This window comes from Dermacentor silvarum, chromosome 5 (assembly GCF_013339745.2).
Source record: "Dermacentor silvarum isolate Dsil-2018 chromosome 5, BIME_Dsil_1.4, whole genome shotgun sequence".
NCBI lineage: Eukaryota > Metazoa > Arthropoda > Arachnida > Ixodida > Ixodidae > Dermacentor > Dermacentor silvarum.
The window spans coordinates 9,306,929-9,322,484 of NC_051158.1; the positions used below are offsets into that span (position 1 = coordinate 9,306,929).

Sequence of the window (15,556 nt, forward strand, 5' to 3'; positions counted from 1 at the left end):
TGGTGAACTAAATGAGAAACCTTGCTTACATTTTCTGAAAATACGGGGAAGATTATAGGTGATAAATAGGCATACTGCACAGTATGTGGGTCAACTGCAATAAAAAACATATTCAAGGACTTCGGAGCGTGCTAAGTGCGTTGTATAGACTAACGGCGCAGAATTTAAGTCGCTGCCCTAGGGGAGCCATAAATGCCACAATGCAAGATAAAAGTTAGTGAAAATGTGGTAAAATTATGACCAATGTGCTAGCGAAGTCAAATGTGTGTGGATGAATTGCTGCTTTTGGAAAAGAAAATTGCTTAACACGTGCTCGAAAGTGTTACATGAGGACAATGTTTCAAGAGGGCGAGTCATATATGCGGGCAACGTTTTAACGTATCTGATTTAATTACAGACAACTAAAATTCCTATTGTAAGTGCTCGAAAGAAATAGCTTTGCTTGAATTTGAAAGTATAATAAAATTTAAGTGAAATCAACAGTGAATGGAATATAGTTTAACGAAGAAGCGTGAGAAGAAGCTAAGGACCACCCAATGAGTGATGGAACATAAAACGGTAGGCGTCTAACTTTAAGATTGCAGGCATATAGGATGGAGGCTGACGTAAGACGGGCCCCCGTAAACGTAAACGGCTGAGAGAGACCTTCGTCCTGCAGTGGACGCAAAATAGGCCGCTGCTGCTAATGATGAACCGGAATTGTTTCATTCGCGAATCGGACATAGAGGAGGCAAATCGCGATTGCCCATCCATGGCAGAGAGAATCAGGCGCAGTGGATCAGAGATTCAGGACGCGAGGAACGCGCGCGCAGCTGTTGCGGCTGTGTACGCTATCGGTGTCCTAATGCAAGAGGGGGCGCGTTGAGCACAGCCGCATACGGCAGAACACGCACATGCGTGACTGCTGCGTACAACGGAAATCCATTTCGCCCTCTCGACAGCCGCAATCGCAACGCGCGTCACAAGTTCGCGCCCCTCTGCACCGCCTCGCCGTTTAAGCTGAGGGACGCGTGTCGAGCGTTGCGCAGGCACAAGCAAGAAAGGGAACATATACGTTCGTCAGCGCATCCGTTCGAGAAGAGCTTAATGGCCGTGACCCGATCACAAAGAGGGCAGAGCATGCACGCGCTCCGTTCTTATGCAAAGGCGACATTGGACTCCTCGCGGTGTGAACATCGTCGACCTCGCTTCAGCGTGTTGCCCGATATAGCGCGGCGTTCTGTCACTGCGACGTGTAGCTTCGCGTTTCTTCTTTCTTTTTAATCTGACTTGTAACAAGGTACGACGTAAAGTGACATATTAACGCATTTTACGTCGCGTTCTTTAGCTTTGACGAGTCGGGCAATCTTTCTGCTAATCGCTTCGCTTGTAGCACACCGCGGAGGCATATTTTTCAAAATGACACTCCGTGTTTGTAGACAGTTACGTGTTCTGGCGGTGGCGTTGGCGGCAGCCGCTCTGATGATACCCTGCCACTGCTGGCCGACGTTCGGAAGAAAACGGGCTCAACTGCTGGACAGCTACGACTACGTGATTGGTAGGTGTCATTTCCCCATTTCGAGCGCTTTATGCCGGGGAGTGTGCTGCTTCTTTTGTGGTTCGATATAAGTTCTCACTGAAGAGAGGAATCGAAGAAATCAAATCAATTTGTAGGGTCTAAGTTCTCGAATCTGCACGGTGTGCTATGAGCAATGTAGTAGTAGAGTGCTCAGGACTAATTTAGACAACCTGAGTCGTGCACCCAAAGCACGGCACATAAACGTTTTTTCATTCCTCTGACTGGGAATCGAACCCGCGACCTCTTGCTCAGCAGCGGAATGCTGCAGTTTGCGAGCCAGCGCGGCGGGAGTAAGAGATGACTCAGCAGTTGTTCACGGGCTTATCAATTTACTGATGAGTGTGACTATGGAGCGGTGCACGATTCCACATAGCCATCGCATCGTTTAATTCACGTTGTTTGTACTTTAAAGGATTGTGTGTTCAGGTTCTTTGTGTGAGCGACCGTACTCGCCGTGGTAGTTTAGCGGCTATGATGCGGCGCTGCTACGCTTGAGGTCACGCGTTCGATCCCGGCATTTCGATGGGGCCGAAAGGCAATAAAACAATCGTGTAGATGGGTGCATTTTAAAAAACCCCAGGTGATCAAAATTAATTCGGAATCCCCTGTTACGGCGTGCCTCATAATAATATCGTAGTTTTGGCTCGTAAAACCCGATAATTTGATTAATTATCAAGCTATTGCGCCCAGCTTTGTGGTGCTACGCTGTTGAATTTGTCTCGCTGATTTTGACGTGATGGGTAATGTTCGTATCATTTCTGTAGCAGAGTTTCTCGCTAAGCGAGTTGGTATGCTTATGACAAAAAAATAAATAATAAATAGAAGATGCAGTCACAAGGATAGTAGATGTGCGCTCTTTCTCCATACACCTCGTTCAGTAATATCATCTTTTATGAGGGTCTTCTTCGTAATTCCAGGAATCGAGAGGCATTCGTAGGCACGACAAGGACGAGAGTGGTCTGGCTGTTGGTGTAAGCCCGATGGAAGGCAGCCTTGATGAGTCGCAACAAGTTTTGAAAATGTGGCTTGAGGTCTCTGCGCCGGCAAAGTAGCAATATAGTGGTTAGGGTAAAATCTTGGTTTGAGCTAGTTGGTATTGATTCATAATAAAAGCAAATTTTGTGGCGCAAATTAAACGAGGACGAACAACACAAACAACAGGACGGGCGTCAACTTCCAACTCTTCCAAGTTGGAAGTTGGCGCCCGTCCTGTTGTTTGTAGTCTTCGCCCTTGTTTATTTTGCGCCTAAAAGTTTGTTTTAATTATGAGTGGTTAGGGACTCGACAGATATGTCCAATGTGTTGCGAGGTTGTCAACAGTGATGTACTTCAACATCGGGTGGTCTCTAACACTAATGTTTCCTGCGTGAGTTTAGGCGCGCTAAAATTCGAAGGTGCGAATATTCTTTTTGCATGTATTTGCCAAAACTGGTCAGCTGTATTGTAAGAAGCCCACAAACAGCGTTCTGTACAGCTGCAGCAGTATTCGGCCACTACCTCCCTCATGACTCCGACAATTAACCCATGGCCCTCAGTCCCCAGTGGCTGCGGAGCACCTGACCAAGGCGGCGCTCAGACCTGCTACGCGGCAGAGGGTGCTAAGAATCTCTGGGTCCGGACAGGCCGCCAATGGAAACTGAACCTGGCAACGCTCAACACGCGCACCCTATCGAGTGAGGCTAGCTTAGCAGGACTATTTGAAGAATTGTCAGGCATTGCCTGGGATATTATTGGCCTTAGTGAGGTTAGAAGAACTGGTGAGGCTTACACAGTGCTGACTAACGGCCACGTCCTCTGCTACAGAGGTTTTCCAGATAAGAGAGAATCCGGGATAGGATTTCTAGTCCATAACAACATAGCGGGCAACATTGATGAATTCTACAGCATTAATGAGAGAGTAGCAGTCGTCGTAATAAAGCTGAATAGGAGGTACAAAATGAAGGTAGTACAAGCCTACGCCCCAACCTCTAGTCACGATGATGAAGAAATAGAACAATTTTATGAAGATGTTGAATTAGCAATGAGAAAGGTGCAATCTCAGTATACTGTAGTCATGGGCGACTTCAATGCTAAAGTGGGGAAAAGCAGGTTGGTGAGCAAGCAATTGGCAACTACGGCATCGATTCTAGGAATGCAAGAGGAGATATGTTAGTAGAATTCGCGGAAAGAAATAGGCTCCGAATAATGAATACCTTCTTCAGGAAGCGCAGCAACAGGAAGTGGACCTGGAAACGCCCTAATGGAGAAACAAGGAATGAAATAGATTTCATACTCTCTGCTGATCCAAGCATAGTGCAGGATGTAGAAGTGTTAGGTAAGGTAAAGTGCAGTGACCATAGGTTAGTGAGGTCCAGGATTTCTCTCAATTTGAAGAGAGAAAGAGTAAAATTAGTCAAGAGGAAACAGGCCAACCTAGAGGCAGTAAGGGTAAAAGCAGACCAATTCGGGCTGGTGCTCGCAAACAAATAAATATGCAGCTTTAGAACAGGAAGATAAAGACAACACAGAGGTAATGAATGAAACCGTAACTAGGTTGATCTCAGAAGCAGCAATTGAAGTGGGAGGTAAGGCACCAAGGCAACCAGTATGGTAAGCTCTCCCAAGAAACAAAGGACCTAATAAAGAAACGACAAAACATGAAAATGTCCAACTCAAGAGATCAGATAGAATTCGCTGAACTGTCAAAACTGATCAACAAGAAGAAAGTAAGGGATATTCGAAATTGTAACGTGGGGAAGATTGAGGAAGCCGTAAAATATGGACGCAGCATTAAATCAGTAAGAAGAAAGCTTGGCATAGGACAAGGCAAGATGTATGCACTGAAAGATAAGCATGGTAATATCATCAGCAATTTCGATGACATAGTAAAAGCAGCGGAAGAATTCTATACTGACCTGTACAGTACCCAAAACAGCCAAACTACTTTCATTCGAAATAGGGATGAACCGGATACAGAGGCTCCTTCTATAACTAGCGATGAAGTTAGAAGGGCCGTGAAAGACATGTCCAGGGGAAAAGCTGCTGGAGAAGATGGAATAACAGTCGATGTAATCAAGGATGGAGGAGATATCATAATTGAAAAGCTTGCGACCCTTTATACGCAATGCCTCACAACTTCAAGTGTACTAGAGAGCTGGAAGAACGCCAACATTATACTAATCCATAAGAAGAGAGACGTTAAAGAATTGAAGAATTATAGACCCATTAGCTTGCTTTCAGTACTGTATAAAATATTCAAGAAAATTTCTAATAGAATCAGGGCAACACTTGACTTCAGCCAACCAAGAGAACAGGCTGGCTTCAGGAAGGGATATTCTACGATGGATCATATCCATGTCATCAATCAGGTAATCGAGAAATCTGCGGAATACAATCAACCTCTCTATATGGCTTTCATAGATTATGAAAATGCATTTGATTCAGTAGAGATACCAGCAGTCATAGAGGCATTGCATAATCAAGGAGTACAAGAGGCATACGTGAATATCTTAGCAAACATCTACAAGGATTCCACAGCTACCTTGGTTCTTTACAAGAAAAGTAGAAAGTTACCTATCAAGAAAGGGGTCAGGCAAGGAGACACAATCTCTCCTATGCTATTCACTGCATGCCTAGAAGAAATATTCAAGCTCTTAGACTGGGAAAGCTTAGGAGTGAGGATCAACGGTGAATATCTCAGCAACCTCCGATTTGCTGATGACATTGTCCTGTAGCGCCCTCCGACGCTGCTAAGCGCGAACGCTAAGGTCAGCGTTCTCGGCCGGCGCCTTGGGGCCGGCTGCGACTGACGAGAAAAATAAAGTTGGGCGGCGCGTGCCAGCGGCGCAAGCACGGCACGCGCTAGTCCGTTCTGAAAGCCTGCTGAGCTGGTCCTCTTGTTCTGGCGCTCCGCTGCGACCCCTCGGTTCTCGACAGTGGTGACTCCGGCCTAAGAGATGACCGACCCCAGCAACCTCCCGCCCTCAGGCAACCTCCCGCCTGACGATACCTCGCGCCCACGGGACGTCGCAGCTCTACAGCTCCACCTGCCCGCGTTCTGCCGCAAGAACCCGCAGGTTTGGTTCGCCCAGGTCGAAGCCATCTTCGATCTGCAACACATCACCTCGGAGATTTTGCGGTTTCGCCACTTACTTTGCAACCTGTCTCCTGAGGTAGCTCAAGAAGTGGCAGACGTTATCGCTGCACCTTTGAGTGATGCCCCGTACCAGCAACTGAAGCAGAGTATTTTAGAACGCACCACGGCGTCCGAGAGCGCGCGCCTCCAGCACCTGCTCACATCCGAGGACCTTGGAGATCGCCGCCCTTCCCAGCTGCTCAACAGCATGCGACAGCTCCTGGGCACAAGCAAGGTCGACCCGAACGGTGCGCTGTTGAGGGAGCTCTTCTTGCAGCGCTTACCACAGTCCACCCGCCTTGTCTTGGCTGCTACAGAGGACTTGACCCTCGACCGCCTCGCCCAGCTCGCTGATCGAGTCCACGACGCGACTTCTCCTTCAGTCGCCGCCCTCTCTTCAACGCCACAGTCCTCACTCATAGCCCGCTTAGAGTCTCGGATCGACCAGCTCGCCGTTTCCATCGACGCCCTTCGGACGTCCTCCCATGACCAGCGCGGCTCTACCTCATGTCCCAGCCGCCGTCCCTCTTCCCCGACCAGTCGCCGCGCGCGCAGTCCTAGACGCTCGCCTATCTGCTGGTACCATCGCACGTTCCAGCACCGCGCCCGTCGGTGCAAGACCCCATGCGAATGGTCGGGAAACGCACCGCGAGATCACTGACGGCGGCATGTGACCTCGCCTTACAACCCGGCCGCCTTTTCATAGTCATGGATCGCATTTCCGGCCTGCGGTTCCTTGTAGACACGGGTGCCGAGGTCAGTGTACTGCCGTCCTCCAAGCGTGACCGCGCTCATAAGTCACCTGGACCTACACTCCGCGCGGCCAACTCTACTTCCATCGCCACGTATGGTCTGCGGTCCCTCACTCTCGACCTAGGCCTGCGGCGCACATTCCGGTGGGTCTTCATCGTAGCCGACGTCCATCAGCCTATCCTCGGTTCCGACTTCCTGACTCATTTCGACCTTGACGTCTGCATGCGCCGCCATCGCCTGATTGACAGCAAGACGCGCCTCTCGATCCCTGGCGTTCTGTCGGCTGTCGCTCCCACCGGCATCCGCACGCTGATCCCAACATGCCCGTATGCTCGTATCCTCGAAGACTTCCCTGAGGTGACAAGGCCCTGCAATTTAAATCAGCCTCCCAAGCACAGCGTCACCCACCACATTGTCACACGTGGTCCACCTGTCGCAGCCCGTCCGCGCCGCCTCTTCGGTGAGCGTCTGGACATTGCTAAACGGGAATTCGAGCACATGCTCCAGCTAGGTATTATTCGCCCGTCGTCCAGCAGTTGGGCCTCCCCGCTTCATCTGGTGCCCAAGAAAGAACCGGGTGACTGGCGTCCGTGCGGTGACTACCGGGCGCTCAACGCTCACACGGTCCACGATAGCTACCCCCTTCCACACATCCAAGATTTTACAGGCCATTTGGAGGGATGCAAAATCTTTAGTAAGGTGGACCTTGTCAAGGCCTATCACCAAATCCCCGTTGAGCCGGCCGATATCCCGAAGACAGCCATTACTACACCCTTCGGCCTGTTTGAGTATGTGCGCATGCCCTTTGGGTTACGCAACGCAGCTCAAACGTTCCAACGATTCATTGCCGAGGTAACGCGCGGCCTCCCGGCTGTATTTGCCTACATCGACGACATCCTCGTCGCGAGTCCCAATCCACAAGATCATGAGCGTCACCTCCGGGAACTCTTTCAACGCCTTCAACAATTTGGCCTGGTTGTCAACCCCCAGAAATGCGTATTTGGATCTTCCGAGCTCGAGTTTCTGGGCCACCACATCTCGGAGCTGGGAATTCGTCCGTTGCCCTCTCACGTCCAGGCCGTGAAAGACTTCCCAGCACCCACTACCCTACGCCAGCTGCGTGAGTTCCTCGGCCTAGTGAATTTCTCCCGACGTTTCATTCCGCACTGCGCTGAGCTTCTACAGCCACTGACTAACCTTCTTCGCACGACCAAGGGCTCCTCATCTGCGATTTCCTGGTCTCCCGAAGCTGACGCTGCTTTGAGGGCTGCTAAACAAGCCGTTGCCGATGCGGTACTTCTCGTACACCCGAAAACTAACGTGCCAACCCGCATCATGGTGGATGCTTCCAGTGTGGCCATCGGCGCTGTTCTCCAGCAGAAAATCAACTCCGAGTGGCGCCCACTGGGTTTCTTCTCTCGGAAGCTGCAACCTGCCGAGACTCGCTACAGCGTTTTTGGCCGCGAGCTGCTCGCCATCTACTCCACCATCCAGCACTTTCGGCACTTCTTGGAGGGCCAGCCATTTTATATTCTAACCGATCATAAGCCTCTGGTGTATGTCTTCCGTACAAACTCTTCCAAGTACGTCGCACGTGAAGTTCGTCAACTGGCCTATATATCGGAGTTCACCACGGATATCCCGCACATCAAAGGCACCGACAACGAGGCAGCTGACGCACTTTCACGCATCACCTCCCTCGGCACTTCTACATCGACTGTGGATTGGGAGGGTCTAGCTCGTGCGCAGATGGAAGACCCCGAGCTGCAAGCGCTGCGTGACCATCCCCGTTCCCTCCGTCTACAACTCGTTCCTCACCCGTTTGTGCCTGGCTCCCTCTGGTGCGACATGTCAGCGGCTACACCTCGCCCCTTCATTCCGACTGCCTTCCGTCGTGCGGTGTTCCAATCACTTCATGACATCTGCCATCCCAGCGTCCGAGCCACGCAGCGCCTCGTTACACAGCGGTATGTCTGGCCAAGCATCAACACCGATGTTCGCCAGTGGGCCCGCTCGTGCCTCGCATGCCAGACCGCCAAAGTGACCCGCCACACGAAGACTCCCACGCAGTCGTTCTTGCCCCCTGGCTGCCGTTTTGACCACGTCCATCTTGATTTGGTGGGACCACTTCCTCACTCTCACGACTGTCGCTACATTCTAACAATGATCGACCGCTTCACCCGTTGGCCCGAAGCCGTGCCCATTCCGGACATCACTGCGGAAACGGTCGCCAAAGCCTTCGTTTCAGCATGGGTTTCCCGCTTCGGCTGCCCCGGCATCGTGACAACTGATCGCGGCCGGCAATTTGACTGCACACTTTTCACTTCACTCAACCGCCTGCTTGGCACTAAGCACTGCCGTACCACTGCATATCATCCCTGTGCCAACGGCATGGTTGAGCGGCTCCATCGCCAGCTCAAGGCTGCACTCACTGCGCGCCTGGATCGAGAACACTGGGTCGACCACCTTCCTATGGTGCTTCTCGGCCTACGTGCCGTCCTTCGTCGCGACCTTGGCTGTTCAGCGGCCGAACTCGTCTACGGTGCACCCCTGCGGCTTCCTGGAGACTTGTTCGTTTCTTCGGCCCCCTCGCCCCAGCCGCTACAGTACCTCCAACGCCTACAGGACTGCATTCAGCACCTGCGCCCCGTACCACCTCGGTCATCGGACCACAGCATCTTTGTGCACCCAGACCTTGAGTCCTCGTCCCACGTCTTCCTCCGACGAGACGCTATCAAGGCGCCTCTTACACCCTCCTACGACGGACCATACCGTGTCCTCCACAAGACGCAGAAGTCCGCCACCATCCTATTGAATGGCCGCGAGGAAGTCGTTTCGCTGGACCGCCTCAAACCAGCCTACGTCGAAACGCCTCCCAAGGAGCTTCCCGCGGATGTCGCTGGCGCACCCGTCGATATGCTCGACACCAAGACAGCCCCATCTCTGCCTCGTCGACGAGTACATTTCGCCGTTCCGTCTAGGCGGGGGGCCCTGTAGCGCCCTCCGACGCTGCTAAGCGCGAACGCTAAGGTCAGCGTTCTCGGCCGGCGCCTTGGGGCCGGCTGCGACTGACGAGAAAAATAAAGTTGGGCGGCGCGTGCCAGCGGCGCAAGCACGGCACGCGCTAGTCCGTTCTGAAAGCCTGCTGAGCTGGTCCTCTTGTTCTGGCGCTCCGCTGCGACCCCTCGGTTCTCGACAGTCCTATTCAGCAACAATGGAGACGAATTACAGCAAATGATTGAGGACCTTAACCGAGTAAGTGTAAGAGTGGGGTTGAAGATTAATATGCAGAAGACAAAGATAATGTTCAATAGCCTGGCAAGGGAACAATAATTCAGGATCGCCAGTCAGCCTCTAGAGTCTGTAAAGGAGTACGTTTATCTAGGTCAATTACTCACAGGGGACCCTGATCACGAGAAAGAAATTTACAGAAGAATAAAATTGGGTTGGAGTGCATACGGCAGGCATGCCAAATCCTAACAGGAAGCTTACCACTGTCGTTGAAAAGAAAAGTGTACAATCATTGCATTCTACTGGTGCTAACATATGGGGCAGAAACTTGGAGGTTAACAAAGAAGCTCGAGAACAAGTTAAGGACTGCACAAAGAGCGATGGAACGAATAATCTTAGGACTAACGTTAAGAGACAGGAAGAGAGCGGTGTGGATCAGAGAACAAACGGGGATAGCCGATATTCTAGTTGACATTAAGCGGAAGAAATGGAGCTGGGCAGGCCATGCAATGCGTAGGATGGATAACCGGTGGACCATTAGGGTTACAGAATGGATACCAAGAGAAGGGAAGCGCAGTCGAGGTCGGCAGAAAACCAGATGGGATGATGAAGTTAGGAAATTTGCGGGCGCAAGTTGGAGTATGCTAGCGCAAGACAGGGGTATTTAGAGATCGCAGGGAGAGGCCTTCGTCCTGCAGTGGACATAAAATGGGCTGGTGATAACCATGATGATGATGATGATGATGATAATGATGATGATGATGATGATGATGATTAAGGCAGGAGCGCAACGATAACGAGGACACAATAAATGTAAAACAGACGTCACTATAGCGCCCGTGACGTCTGTGTGTCGAACCATCTAGCCTATCAACTCGGGCTACAGCCGCATAGTTGATGTCTTCGGGCCCAGGTGAAGATGAACGTCATAAATTAGCAAAGATGCGTCAAGTTCTTCCAAAGTAAGCAGAATGTCCACCTCCGGGACGCGATACACAAGGCAAACGTTCACATCTTCGACGTTGGGGATGACAGACACGCCGGTGATTCACGCACAAAAATTATTCGTCACTTCAAGTTGTGCCTGGCAGTGAAGTATGGCTAAGGGTATGAAAAAGGTGGTGTTGTAGGGACGAGCGCAGGCCACGAACAGTCCTCCAGATGCGCGACAGTGGTTTAAGAAGATCCAGTGATAAAGACTTCCAATGCTATTCCTGCAATTTATCCAAACGGCGCTGAATTTTCTTCTATGTGCGCCGTGCCGTTCTCTGGTCACAAACTTCCTTGGTGCGCCTGTGTCTCCTTTCCGCTCGTCGTTGAAGCGCAGATAGCCTCTTCAGTTCTATGTCGAAATCTGAACGGTTCGCTGTCAACGTTAGGTGGAATGAAGCTTCTCTCACTACCTCTGTGATGGCACCCTTCAACCTGTGGAGGTCTTCTCGGCATGCTTTCTTCATGTGTAGCTAAAATTTGGACCGTTCAATTCTTCGTAATACAATCGAGGAGGAGAAACTGTTAAGTCCCCTGATCCGTACATAAATGGGAATATGCTCATTCTCATGTGTTACAGTGTCTGAAAACCAAATCACTGAACTTGCGAATTGAAGCATCGCGATGCCAGAATCAAATCTATAGGCATCTCCTGTACGTAAGGCTTCGTAGGTACGTAGAACTTCTATCCTTGATGAAACAAAGATCCTAACGGGGGTATGAAGACGCCAATTAAGGTGAATGACACTTTCTCATTCATTACACGTATACAGACATACTGATTGTCGTCAAGTGGTTGTAATGCGTGGAGGGCATGCATAAAATTTGTGCGAATGTAAACGGCAACCTTGCTGCAGTCCTCGCATGTCGAAGAACAAATGGTTCATACCCTGACAGTTTCATAGCAGTTTGTGTGTTCGGATAGCAAATAAGGATTATGGGAATTCTATCTGTTAAGATATATTGAGGGAAGCATGAAATGCGGGACCCCAGAACTCTGTTGCTTCACTGCAAACTCTAATCATGTCTGAACCTAGTGAGAAATGACAGTGCTGGGCAAGCCATGGTGTCTATTGAAGATATGCAAGTACTGGATTTAGAGCATCCGGTCTGAGCTGACGCAGCTTCCTGCTTGCCGAGGAGTATGCGAATGGCGGCCACCAGCGATCAAAACATTGCAATCACTTGTTTATCCTGTTCAGGCAGGTTATCGGCGGGAGGATCAGAATTCAAAGGCTGCCGATGTGCACTGCGAACTTGCAGATGGCTGCCACCTTGACAACGTAGGCCCAAGCTGCGTCACCCACAGCCGTGCCTTCTTCTGTGTTCTGGTTCGTATCTCCCGCAATCGGTCTCGGTGGCAGGGAAGGTGGAGAAGCAGAGCATGGGACTGCTCTAGAGGCATTTATTAAGGAACGTCGGCGATGATATTGCCACCTGTAGGTAATGGGTCGAGGACAAGAGTGGGTCGAGCCCAAGAGAACAAAGAAGACCCCGCGCCCCTTCCCTGCTCGAGCCAGCCCCGACGGTTGCGTTTTCCAAGAGCCAGCTGCTCTACGGTTTATTAAACCTTCAAGACTAGTGGAATGGTAATTTGGAAGCGCATAAAAAACAAGGACACGAGAAGAAACGAAGACGAAGACAAGCGCTAACTTTCAACAACGAAGTTTATTTGCGGGACCGGTCGTACTTATACACAACAACCACATGCACGGTGATATCAACACTGAAGATAAGTACATGACGGCATAAAAGCAATCTAAGGCTGTTGTATCAGAAAACACTAAGAACCTGAATGATGAAATGCATATTTTCGGTAGCTTTATGGCATATGCAAATAATCTAACTCTCTCGCCGACAATGAAAGTGACGGTTTGCTGATGCATTGGTCAGCGGCCGAGAGGATTTGCTCGGTTTCTATTATCAATCTTCCATTCTCGCGTTTATCCCTGTATAAAATGGCGGTGTCATCTAGAAGAGGGCGACATGAACACGTTCTGCAATGCAAAGCAAGAAAGCCGTCACCTGATACACATTGTACTTTATTTCTGTGCTCTCTTAAGCGCTCATTGATGCATCTTCCAGTCTGGCCTATGTAGCATCTGCCGCATGACAGCGGAATACGATAGACCACCGCTACGGTGCATCCGACGAACTTTTTCCTGTGGTTCTTATCACATACCGACTTTTTGGTCCTCATTGGGTTGGTGGATTTGCACAGGGTGCTTAGTTTATTAGGGGCTGAAAAAACAACCCGCACGTTGCCTCGACTCCCTATCTTTTTCAGGCTATGCGAAATCTGGTGAATGTACGGGATCACTGCGGTTTTCACCTGTTCACGTCCGCTAGCTCTCGCATTCTCATGAGGGCAATGTCCCGAACGTTCCTGTTTCAGCAACTTTTCTGCCACCGACACCAAAACCTGGTTTGGATAACCAGCCTCCTTGAGCCGCGCGGACTGCTGCTCGAAACTGGTTTTCATTAAGTGTGGGCATGATTTCTTAAGGGCGTTTTTCAAACACATGTTAGTTATGCCCCTCTTCACCAACTTCTCCACAAGATATTATCTCGTTGTTTGGTGGTTTCACACCATCCGTCGGCCATGGAAAAAGAATTTTGAAGATTTTACGTGCTGAACGACTTCGACAGGCGCGTCTCCACCGAGATTTCCTCAGCGTGCAGTTGTTTGACCAGTATGAACCGTGCATCGCAAGGAATCTTCTGCGGAGGCATCTGCACCTAGCAGATCAGGTCACCGAGTTCCTTTGGCAACCTCAACTAAGGCTTCTACGGGCTCACGTGAACAAGGATCGTCAGAAAGCAACAAGCGTTGTCCATGTTCCTGAAGGTTTCAGCCTTCCCAACAGTGTGGGCAAAGTTCTTGGGCTTGGTCCAAAATTTGCCCAAGCTACCAGCTGGACAAAACCGCAGCTTCTGTCCGTCGTACGTGAAGTGTCCAAAAGAGCCCCGGAAGAAGACGGTATGAGGATGAACTCGGAAGGTTTGGACGCCCTGTTACGATGTAAGCCCCAACTTTCTAAGTTACCTGTGAAACGCGTAGAGTCTTACCTGAAGCGTAATTCATTGTGTGTCACTCCGGCCGACAAAGAGGGCGGTTTTGCGGTGTTTTCCTACAAATGTTTCTCGGAAAAAGCCGGTCAAGCCATTTCGGCAGTGTTCAATGAGCGCAAGGATGTATCTTATACGAAAGTAGCAGCGAGAGCAAGTGAAATTTGCAGGAAGTTGAATCTGGATAAACTAAAGAAAAGTATACTGAAGGCAGATAAGAAGGTTTTAGATGTATTTTTTAATGCTAAGACGCACAAGGAGGGTGTTCCGTTTCGAGTAATAATTTCCGAAAGGGGCACCTGGCAGAAGCAGGTGGCCTTGTACCTGCTTTCTAAGCTGAACATCCTAGAGATTGATGACCCTTTTCTTGTAAGAAGTTCTGACGAAGTCCTTGAATTTGTTAGGTGTAACGCCGAAAAGGGCTTAAAGGCCTTTTCAGTCGACGTCAAAGAATTGTATTATTCTATTCCACAGAATGACCTTCTTCAATGTGTCGAGGATTGTATTGACAAACATGGCGCCATAAGATTTTCACAGGAAGCAGGTATTTCAGTAGAAGGGTTTTTAGAATTATTGCATTTTTACTTGTCATCAACCTTCATACAGTGGAACAATAGACCACACCTGCAAAAGAAAGGCATTTGCATAGGATCATGTCTGGCTCCCGTCCTTAGCAACCTATATTTAGCACAATTAGATAGGCACATGTGTGAACGCCTCACAGTACTAACAGGTTTTCAGCGAGCTTTTAGATTTGTCGACGATTTTTTAGTGTTTCTTGACTGTCCTACTAATAGTTCCCAAGAAAAATGTGCTGATTTCTCTGTGATTTGTCGCGAGTGCTTGAGACCTCTTGACGTGAACTTTGAAATGCCTGTCAACAATAAGTTACGCTTTCTTGACGTTCAGTTCATCTTTACTGATAGTAGGACCTGCTGGGCTTACAGCCCATGAGCTAACAAACCCCTTCTCCAATTTCATTCAGCTCATTCGAAGTTGGTGAAGAGGGGCATAACTAACATGTGTTTGAAAAACGCCCTTAAGAAATCATGCCCACACTTAATGAAAACCAGTTTCGAGCAGCAGTCCGCGCGGCTCAAGGAGGCTGGTTATCCAAACCAGGTTTTGGTGTCGGTGGCAGAAAAGTTGCTGAAACAGGAACGTTCGGGACATTGCCCTCATGAGAATGCGAGAGCTAGCGGACGTGAACAGGTGAAAACCGCAGTGATCCCGTACATTCACCAGATTTCGCATAGCCTGAAAAAGATAGGGAGTCGAGGCAACGTGCGGGTTGTTTTTTCAGCCCCTAATAAACTAAGCACCCTGTGCAAATCCACCAACCCAATGAGGACCAAAAAGTCGGTATGTGATAAGAACCACAGGAAAAAGTTCGTCGGATGCACCGTAGGGGTGGTCTATCGTATTCCGCTGTCATGCGGCAGATGCTACATAGGCCAGACTGGAAGATGCATCAATGAGCGCTTAAGAGAGCACAGAAATAAAGTACAATGTGTATCAGGTGACGGCTTTCTTGCTTTGCATTGCAGAACGTCTTCATGTCGCCCTCTTCTAGATGACACCGCCATTTTATACAGGGATAAACGCGAGAATGGAAGATTGATAATAGAAACCGAGCAAATCCTCTCGGCCGCTGACCAATGCATCAGCAAACCGTCACTTTCATTGTCGGCGAGAGAGTTAGATTATTTGCATATGCCATAAAGCTACCGAAAATATGCATTTCATCATTCAGGTTCTTAGTGTTTTCTGATACAACAGCCTTAGATTGCTTTTATGCCGTCATGTACTTATCTTCAGTGTTGATATCACCGTGCATGTGG

General features: G+C 49.6%; 1 protein-coding gene across 2 annotated transcripts in view; it reads left to right on the plus strand.

Moving 5' to 3' along the window:
* The first annotated feature begins 933 nt into the window (after window positions 1-933).
* The window catches only part of LOC119452875 (glucose dehydrogenase [FAD, quinone]), a 207,543-nt gene continuing 192,920 nt past the window's right edge, over window positions 934-15,556 (plus strand). For both annotated transcript variants that reach the window (XM_037714827.2, XM_049667353.1), the window contains exon 1: window positions 934-1,537. In XM_037714827.2, the coding sequence (XP_037570755.1) occupies window positions 1,399-1,537 (139 nt within the window). In that variant the 5' untranslated portion in view covers window positions 934-1,398. The remainder of the gene's footprint in view (window positions 1,538-15,556) is intronic.